Source organism: Phytophthora infestans, genomic scaffold (genome assembly GCF_000142945.1).
Source record: "Phytophthora infestans T30-4 supercont1.7 genomic scaffold, whole genome shotgun sequence".
Taxonomy (NCBI): Eukaryota; Oomycota; class Peronosporomycetes; order Peronosporales; family Peronosporaceae; genus Phytophthora; species Phytophthora infestans.
The window spans coordinates 2,083,414-2,093,531 of record NW_003303752.1 but is presented as its reverse complement, the minus strand read 5'-3'; the positions used below and the strand labels follow the sequence as shown (position 1 = coordinate 2,093,531).

Here is a 10,118-nt window from a genome sequence, read left to right as displayed (position 1 = left end):
GAAAAGCACTGAGCTGTTTGTATGCGACAAGATCACTTGCCGAGTCATCGCTACATGTATCGTAAATGGTGACAGTTATGCTTGTCGAAGCCAAGTTGGTTATGAGGCCAATCCCATTTGACTGCGAGATGACGCATCTTCCGACAGGAAGTGTTGAATATTGCAGCCGCGACCCATTTCGCATCTGACGCTGGGCTAAATGCTGATTTTTTTTGCTCTACATGTTTCGGTGCAAGAGCAACCTCTTACGTGCATGCGCCTAAAGTTCTATTCCTCCTCGGTAGGGTACCCTGAGTAATGGTCGTTTAGCCATTCTTCAATCAGGTAATCGCCTGGCCTGGCCGCGTCGCCTGAATAATCGTACTTCGCTTCTTGACAAAATTGAGTCGTGAAGATGTCGGGACAGTTCATTCGTAGAAATAAAAGCACGTCGAACTGGGTTTTCGAGCAAAGCCAGAATCGATTATTCGGTGGAGGGGGAGTCACACACTTGAAACGAAGCCAGAAGGCCACTCGCAAGTGTCCGTTGTTGACGGCATGGCTGAAAGCTCGATGGGTACATCCTTCCGAGCGATTGGTCTGTAGCCACTTCAAAAGCTCCAAATGGCCATTTCTAGCAGCGTCGTCCATCGCTCTCTTTGTACATTTAACTTTGGTATTGCCATGTAGCCATTTCACCATTTCGAAATGACCATTGCCAGCAGCGTCGTCCATAGCATCGGTGGTCCACCCTCGGTATCTGTTGGCATGTAGCCATCTCACCACTTCTAGGTGCCCTTTACCCGCCGCAGCGTTGAAAGCTTCAATGGATCGAGCCCACCAAATATTCTTGTGCTCAATCTTCCTCCGCTTCGAAGATGTCGTGCCTTGTTCTGTGCATGGATGCATCAACGGTGGATCTCGGACGTGCAAGAGCTGGAGAATTTTCAGGTGACCATTCTGTGCAGCTTCAACTACTGCGGTCTCGACAGGTTTGCGTTCACTATACATGCACGTTGAGCAGCGTTCGAGTAGCACTTTCATGCACTCTAAATGACCCTCTGCCGCTGCGTTTCTAAGAGCATGGGCGCTGGTATCATCACAGCCTTGATCCAAGAGATAACCCACCAGTTCAGCGTTTCCACTTTTTGCCGCATCATCTAGAAGACCGTCGAACACGAAGTGATCTTTCAAGCCAGCACCTAACGGGTGCTCCATCATCCACTTGACCATCTCAAAGTTGCCACGGCTACATGCCAATGCAATGGAAAACTTCCACTCTCTCGGCCAGCGCGATATTTTCCGTCTCTTGTTTCTAATCCGAGCCAGTCGCTGCATGAGATCCAAGTTGCCATGCGAAGCTGCCATGACAATTCCATACGCTCCAAAGTCTTGGTTCTTCCTCACGTCCTCCCTCTCCAGCACCCACTCGACTGCTTCAGGCTTGGCCATCTCGTGGATATATTCCAAAATCTCTCGGTCCGCAGGCATCAGAAACTCTGCGAACTCCATGGCTCCATCGTTCACAGCAATCCCCACAATCATGTCAAGCTCCTCCTCTGTGCTGTCGTAGGGCACGTACTCTTTCAACCAACGTGCAACTTCATAGTGACGACGACGGACAGCAGCTTCCACTGATTGGCCTCCCCATCGAACCAAGTTACCGGGACCGTCCCACTCTTCTGGTAACGCCGGGACGCTCTCGAACCACGAGTCTTCGCCACCTTCTCCGTAGCTCATTTGGACGATCTCTCGGTTGAAATCCCACCCTGCGTCGTTGTTTAACATAAACTCGAGAATGGCTAGATGGCCGTTTCCAGCTGCTTTCGTGACTGCTTCCGATGGAACTTCACAACCCGAAAAATGGGTAAACAGCCACTCCATTATCTTGAGGTCACCTCGAGCTGCTGCAATCTGCGTCGCTTTGTGGAATTGCCACTGGTAGTACTGTTCTTCTGATCGTAAATAGTTGCACAGAGTAGGACGGGTAGGTTCACTGGACGACGCGAGAGGTCGGCGAAGCGAGTAAAGACGCCAAAACAGTTGATCCGAATTTGCACGCTTCAGTTAGGGAGAGGTTGGATGATGGACCAAGGAAATTGGCGACAAAGGGTCCGATGTGAGGTAGGCTGCCCACATCTGGATGCCCACGTAGGACGAACTCGACGATGCCGAGCTGGAAAGATGGCATTGCTGCATAAGACAACCAGCCAATACATATTCGAAAACGATTGGCTAATGGAAGTTTGAGCCAATCACCTTTGAAATTTAAACTGTAAGAAAACACTTCTGAAAAAAGTTTTCAGCAAAACTCATGCTTCAGAAAAATGTTTTTTTTTTTACTAAAATAGCCCACCGTCGATGCTCCTTTATGTTTTGCTCCAGATCTTCGCTTGCTTGTTGGAACATTTCCACTTATTCTTGTCTCCAAACCTGGACACCAATAGCTTTTGAATCGCAGGAGGCCACCGCACGGCACACAACAAAATCTTCATAGAAATTCTCACCATTGTGAAAATGATCACCACGATCGTTGTGACGATAGCGGAAAACACGCGAAATGGGATCAATCTTCGTGATGCCCGACGACGTGGATACAAAGCAGCACGCACAGCTCGGCCGCACAGCCAGAAGTTAATGTGCTTCGGTAGCAGGACAGCGAAACGAATGGCGCTTAGGACGAGCAGCAAACGTCGAACTGCCAAGTCCACGAAATCTCGACCCAGCATTTTGCTCTCCTTGGGACGAGGCTGAATCATATTCCAAAGTCGAACTTCAGTCTCAACTGTCGTTACTTTACTCCTCCACTCTAAAAATCATGTTAACACTACGCTACAGTGTGGTCCAGATGAGACCTTGCCTCGCTTCAGTCGGTTGGCCCGGGTATTTCTCCTCTAGCCAAGCTTCAATCAGGAAATCGCTGCTGGCAGCACACTCTTGTGAAATGTCGCTCCTGGTCCTGCGTTCAAACTCCGCCGTGAACAGCGAAATATATTGTAAAAACAGCAGAGTATCGAACACCTTTTCAGGGTAAATCCACAGTGTGTTGTACTGCAGAATCAGCTCTAGTGAATCCACGACGCCACACGCACATTCCCGTTGGCCATTGCATGCTCGGTGGCCTTGATGGTGCATCCTTCCGACCGGTTTTTATGCAGCCAAGGGATCACCTCCAATCGGTCCTGCGCTGCGGCGGAATCCATAGCGAGCGTAGTACAGACTGCTGTCGTGTTGGTATGAAGCCATTTCCCGGCCTATCCTATCCAGGTGGCATCACAGGAACACTGTCGACCCACACGTCCTCGACAAGTTTCACTTGCTTAGTCTCGTGCTTAAACTCGCGTCCAGCGCCGACTTGCAAATATTTCAATACCGGGAAATGCCCCTTCTTGGTCACCACTTCCGAGGGCACTGCAAGCCCGAGAAATGGTAGAAAAACCATTTCACCATTTTGATGTCACCTCGTCCCGCTGCGACTTTCAGTGCCTGTCGAAAATGCCATTGTTTGTAGTACTGTTCGGATTCATTGAGTGATAATCTAGTGTCACTAGAAGTGACTCTTCGCGGCGCAAGAACTGAATTTCGGATCTGCACTGCGAACAGAGATCTCCCTTCCCAAGCTCAAGAAACTTGGATCCGTGTAGCTAGAAACCTTTGCCTTCCACACGTGTCCAAGCACCACGATAACAACCCATTTAGTCACTCGCGGCGAGTACCATCGCACGACCATGTTGCTGAACGACAAAATAACCATTTGAACCAATAAAAAACGCAAGAAACTATTTGGTTTGGTTTAATTGCCAAAATTATGAAAATACCAATGTACAGATTGAACAATATTGTCCAAATTTGGATGGTATCGGTGCTTCGGGAGTAAGAAAATGATATATCTTAATTTATCATACTACCAGTTCACTCAATAATATTATTCATGCAGTACATTTACACCGAGTACACAAAGACTTTTCGTTCGTAGGGACTTTACAGCTGATACGTTGGGAGGAGAGCATGTTATTAAGTGCAGCAGCATCGGATTCACCAAAGTGCCTTACCCCTTCCTGCTCAGCAGCAGTAGACTTCACTTTATGCGAAGTGGTGAGAATCGGAGCGACATGTAAAGGCAATCCCATCGGTAGTCATAGCCGCTTTTTATGCCTATTTAAAAGGATTCCTATCGCAGGGTGTACCATAAAAATGGATTAGAGTATACCAATAACTCACCACAGTCAAATCAGCACTAAAAGGTACTATAAAGACAATCAAACCTTTAAAATTGGTTATACACATTAATAGATGCCGAATTTCTGGCTAATTTGCTCGCCATCGTAGCAGCCACCATATTTGAATCTCACGAATCCTATTGTTATGCATTGATATTCCAATGTAATTACGTAGAGTGGCCGCTTGTACCGAATTGAGAAAATACTTCAGCGACAGAGATTTCATCTTTTTTGCGCGAGCAATAGATCAGGTTGTCGTTATAGCGTTACTTCCGCAATCGAGACGCTATATCCATGCTAACATCAAAGTAAAACTGATCAGAAAGAAAAGTCTTTCTGATTGTTAAGCTATCTCCATCACCAATAAGTGAAAATATTTATGTAATTGAATGCTCTGTCGTGACGAGATGACGCATCGTGACTGTCAATCTCAAGAAAATAGTTGTTCGTGTAGCCGACCGGTATCCGTTTAAAATATTTTGCTGAGCAAAACTAATCTTCCCATCCGCAAAAAATGGTCTCTGTGTTTCGCGGTGATCAAGATATGCTGCGTGCACGGGCTCAGGTTCGTTATTTCTATACAACTTGCTCGGGTGAGTAGAAATTGACTGCTTTCCTTTTTTCGTCGACAACACGCAGCAACACGATCGACGGCATCGTGTGAATGGCCTTGAAGTGAATAGAGCAATACTACATTTTTGGAAAATACGACGGATATCACGGCGTAAAACATAAATGCCGCACGTGACTCATTCTGGCCAGCGCATTTTTCCATAATAAGTATTAGAAAGTTGGTGTCTTCAGGTTTATCCTGCTCCATTTTCGCGTACATTTTGCGAGGTGGTAAGTGAGAGGCAGGCTACACAAAGCATCGGCATCTCTTCCGTGTGTTCATTCGTCATTCAGCAAGACTTTATTGTTGTGTCTGCAGTGACAAAGTTGTGCATGAGTAAGTTTGAGCTGAAATAATCCGCCGATGGTCCGTAAACAGGAAAAAAAGAAAAACTCCCTCCAAGGTACTCTATCTGAATTTGTATGGACGGAATACAGTTATGAAAAACAGACTCCACGCCCAAGGAATCTCTTTATCATCTGCAATAACATGCGCACGTACCGATTGTTGTGGTGTATTATTCCCCTCTACGCACTTCCATTTTAGCACCCTCAGAGTCTGAGGCTCAGACGCTAGCTCCCTATCTTATTCAAAGTAATTCAAGAGACGCGCTATGGCACAAAGCATGTGCTTGATACTCGAGCAGAAGGTCAATCATCATCGGAGAATCAAGCAAACCCATCCATCAGCAATTTCATGCTAAAGGAGTGAATTTACTCATCGCTCGTGGTCAAAGTAAGCAGTGCTACACTAACTAGGCTGCGCAGCTTATCCGAATCTTGCTTTAAGCACGCCGATATATCAGCAACATAACGGTGTCGTGTAAAATTCCCTGAGTTTGAGTGGCAGTTAATGCAAGGCTAGTTTCGTAATTCTGAAAAAAATGAATGCAGCCATTTTATACAAAAAATGACTCAGGGTTTGTAAGGGGGGGTGATGCGCTCCAGCTTAAGTGCGAAGTGTCTGATATACAGATTCCCCTTCAAACTATGGAGACTTCGTTTGTGTGTTTTCTCTTATTGAACTCAAGTTAAAATGTAATTTTTGTCCTAAAATAAAGAACAAAACACAGAAAAGGATTTGTTATTAGTGATACACTTGACAATTCTATTTTGCAGCTGAAAGCATACCCTCGATAGAATTCGTAAAGGGCTTTATGTCCATAGACTACCAAGCCAAGTCGCTATATTTTGGTCCTATTTTTTGTCCTTCAACGTCAAGGTGTTGGTTGGGTTTTTTGCTGTATCGTCCTCAGTATCCTCTTCAGAATTATGGCATTCTTTGACTCATTCATCGTCGTCCTCGCTGTTGCTATCGTCGTCCTCCTCCTCGCTGCTGCTCACATCGTCATCGTCGGAGTCGTGAGCAACCATAATGAAGTTGTTCATTAACATTCCTAGAGCATCGTCATGTCCACCACCTTGTTGGCCTCCAACCACGTGAACGCGTGCTGCACCACCCAGCTGCCGTGCTATCTGCTGGGCGATATTCCCCGCGATTCGCTCTGCAAAATGCCGCTCACGTTGTTCCTCCGCAACGTCTGGAACGGGATAGTTGCGCCTCAGCCACTCTGAGATCGGGACATCATTGGCCGTGGCGAATCTCCCCGAAACATCGTCACGAGCACTTCGAGCAAATTCCGTCGTGAGGAGGTCCGGATACTCCGCGCTCAAGAACAGCAACACACCAAATACCTCCGTAGGGCTTGGTAAAGTAACAGACGCGGGGGCAAGCTCGGGGTGTTGTTGCCGTAGCCAGCAAGCGACTTTCAAGAAGCCGAAGCTCAGAGCTTGTTCGATCGCTCGGACGGTGCAGCCTTCGTTTCGGTTTCCACGTAGCCACTTTAACACGTTTAAATGGCCCCCACTAGCAGCGACGTCCATGGCGTTGTTTGTGCAACCCGCTGACGTATTGACATGTAGCCATTGCACAATCTCCAGGTGGCCGTTAGCCGCCGCGAAGTCCATTGCGTTTGAGGTACAACCCTCAGAGCGATTGAGCTGTAGCCACTTTACAACGTCCAGATGTCCATTCGCTGCAGCGCAGTCCATAGCAGCAGTCGAACACCCCTCCTGACGGTTAGCATGCAGCCATTGAACAGCCTCAAGCTGTCCATTTGCAGCCGCATCATCCATGGGGTCCGTTGACACCCAAGTTTGTCGATAGTAGCACCCCCTCCAATCATTTTACGATAGCCATCGGCATCCCCCACCACCATGCTAGTAGCCCTTTCTTCGCGGCCTTCGCCATCCTGATTACCAGAGAAGAATCCAGGAACTCCTGATGACCCCAAGCTCTGGAAGTACTGCAGCATACCCACGTGTCCACGTCTGGCAGCTTCGTGCATGACAGCGAAGTCAGGGATTGGCTCCGAGTCCGGCAAATGCTGAAGAAGCCACTCGACCGCTCCCATCTGGTTCGTGCGAATTGCATCCAACAGAGCGTTGCCAAACTTGTCGACTGCTCCTTGTTCGTACAGATACTGCATGACGTCGACGTTGCCCTTCTCGGCAGAGTGTGACAGCAGTTTGGACAGACTGTTGGTGGATTTCATCGTGTGGACAGCTTGACGTCCAGTCGGGTGCTCCAGCAGCCACTTCACGACCGAGAGATTGTCCGTCTTGCAGGCTTCTTTGAGAGCTTCACCCCACCTGTGCGACTCGATCCGGTCCTGGGGTGGCAGATTCAAGTGCTCACTCGCGATTCTCTTGATCAGATCCAAGTGACCGGTCACTGCCAAGTCCCGAATAGCAACGGCGGCACTTTTCTTGTCGCGTTTCAAGTAGCCACAGTCGAGTTTCCACTCGATCATCTCGGGGATATCGCAGTAGCGTGTATAGTCCAAGATGCACGCTCCTTTGGGCAATAGAGACTGACAGAACTCGATATCTCCAGCGTCCATAGCGTCCTTGATGGTCCACTCGTGCTGCTCCTCTGTAGTGTCGGTTTGGGGCGTGTGCTTGTAGAGCCAATGGGCCACATCCAGGTGACCGCAACGAAGAGCTTGCTGGACTGAGGCAGCTCCCCATTGCACCTTGTTGCCCTCTGTGGAGTCGTTCGCCAGTAGAAACTCCAGGACAGGCATGCTGCCCTTCTCAGCAGCCATGATCACCACATCTGAGAGCACGACACATCCCTTGAAGTGACGGAACAGCCACTGCAAGGTGCGCACGTTGTCGAGAGTTACGGCAACTTTCACTGACTCGACGAACTCCCAGCGATTGTAGAACTCGTCGGAGCGAAGGTAGTTGTCAAGCGACCAGTGGGTGGGTCTTGACGCTATGGAGACGCAGCTGGAGGCCCAGATCCAGTCCAAGAGGACGGTAGACTGGAAGCGACAGGCGTCCGAGAGCGACAGGTTGGCTCTGGGACCGAGGTATTGGGCGATGAGGCCCCCCACTTGGTCCAGAACGTCAGCGTACGGCTGCTGATGCAACACGAACGTCACACTCTGCAGCGTGAACGGCCGCATTGAGTGCAAGAGTTTAAACTTGCAGAGTGTTGGTCTGGGCGCAAATTGCGGAATGGGGACTGGCTTCGAACTTCGAGTTGGTGACGAACTTCGAGCGAGCGATTGGCTGATTTGAAAGGGGATGATTGGCGAAGTTGAAGTTTGTGGCCCAAAATCTTAAAACGAAGCCAAGAAGAATATCATTGGGGCGAAGCCCCCGTATTTACTTGTGCTCTTACCCTTTTTACAGTATAAGTTTTGAAATAGGTTAGGGTTACAATTTATCATTGCGCTTCCGGGGCCAAAATATCGCAATTTTACTTCTGTTTACGAACCAGGATGGAGGAAGAGCTATAAGCTTAGAGTATATAAATAGAAGGTTGAGGTGAATCACCTTCCGGGAATGTGTTAACAGTCGCTAAAATGAGGGTTATTTTTATAGCGACCCGTCGGAGGTCTTCAAACAGGCGGAGTAGGATTTGACCTAAAACGGTACTTTTTGTAGAAGAATTAGCGCAAGGAATTCTGTAGCCATCCGGCTCTGTGCCAATATTTAAGTTCGAAGCTACTCACATATATGGATGTACTCATACTAAATGAGACTAATTCATTGCAAGAGTTTATACTGTAAAAAGCCGGCAGGGTTCGAGGCGGCCGTAAAAAGTGAGGGAGAAGTACTGACGCTGTGAGTTGTTTTATGTTAATATCGGCATGTTGAAGCCGCATGGGTCACGCTGGCACTCAACAATGACAGCTCACATGCTTCAACGCGACTCAGCACTAATGTTTTAAAGATGAGGAGAAGACAAACATGTCATCGTGTTCACAATGCGGTGGCGGATATTGCACCATGATGAGATGATGCGAATGGGGCTAGACACTTCTAATAGAAAGCAAGGACAGCAATAATAGCATACATAGTAGTAATGATGCCAAGAAGATCGTCCAGTATCCAGTTGTAAGCTGTACAGACCGGCGGGGTGCGAGCCTGACCAATCCATTCCCGCTGCGTTGGAAAAATGGTGCGCGCGGTTCAATGCCTTGGAGAGTCGAGGACATGAATCGTATCCTTTTCACGCACGTGCGCCTAGAAGTCGAACACTTCAGCCCATCGGGCACAACTCTAGCAAATCAAATGCTGCCGTGTTGGTCGAAGTAGTGCGCAGTAGTGGGTGCTACAAATCTAGAAGTCGGATGTGTATGCGGTCGGCTCAGAGCTCGCTATGACTCAAAGCCACCAAGCCTTCGCACAGCAAGCTTGCCCTGCGAGCTGGCCGAGAAAGCTCTCACTTCCGCTTTTGCAGCGTCGAGCACAACCTCCACCCATACGACTTACCCGAAAACCCAAGCTTCTATCACCACCATGGAGTTGCTCGACAATTTGCGCAGCGCAGTTTTGCAGCAACGAGAGGAAGAGGTGACCAACTTCTTCACCAATGTCAACGAGCTGAGAGAATTCATTTCTGCGCGTGAACCTCCTGCTGGCGTAAACATCACCGTCAAGATGTGCTGCTACAATGCCAAGCGATTGAGCGCGGACAACGGGTCGCGCGTTACGCTGGTCAGCTCCAGTGGTTATGCAACGTTCTACGGTGTGCAAGAGGCGTTGAATGAGCTGAATTCGGTAAACCGAAAGCCATTTATTGCCCAAATTACTGTCTGGGATGCCAAGAAGAAGATCGGATCACCGAGAACTGGGCGCATGCACTTCCGTGTCGGCGCGTGTACGAGTTCAAGCAAGTGCACAGCGTCGGCTACTATTCCGACATTGCCAAGGGCAGTGTTCAACTTGACGAAAGTGCTTCGGATCGGGTCGTGGAAACGATGGGTCCAGTGCTCAAACGAAAAGTTGGTC

General features: G+C 48.6%; 2 protein-coding genes across 2 annotated transcripts; both read right to left on the bottom strand.

The window, feature by feature from the left end:
• Positions 1-267: 267 nt before the first annotated feature.
• On the bottom strand, positions 268-1,767 carry PITG_05273 (uncharacterized protein; the record flags this gene model as incomplete). The annotated part of the gene is made up of 2 exons (XM_002998898.1): positions 268-1,580; positions 1,644-1,767. 2 exons carry the CDS (start codon positions 1,765-1,767, stop codon positions 268-270), a joined length of 1,437 nt encoding a protein of 478 aa, XP_002998944.1.
• Positions 1,768-6,098: 4,331 nt separating this feature from the next.
• PITG_05272 (uncharacterized protein) lies at positions 6,099-8,284 on the bottom strand (the record flags this gene model as incomplete). The annotated part of the gene is made up of 2 exons (XM_002998897.1): positions 6,099-6,628; positions 7,129-8,284. The coding sequence occupies 2 exons, from the start codon at positions 8,282-8,284 to the stop codon at positions 6,099-6,101; spliced, it is 1,686 nt and encodes a 561-aa protein (XP_002998943.1).
• Between the last annotated feature and the right edge of the window lie 1,834 nt (positions 8,285-10,118).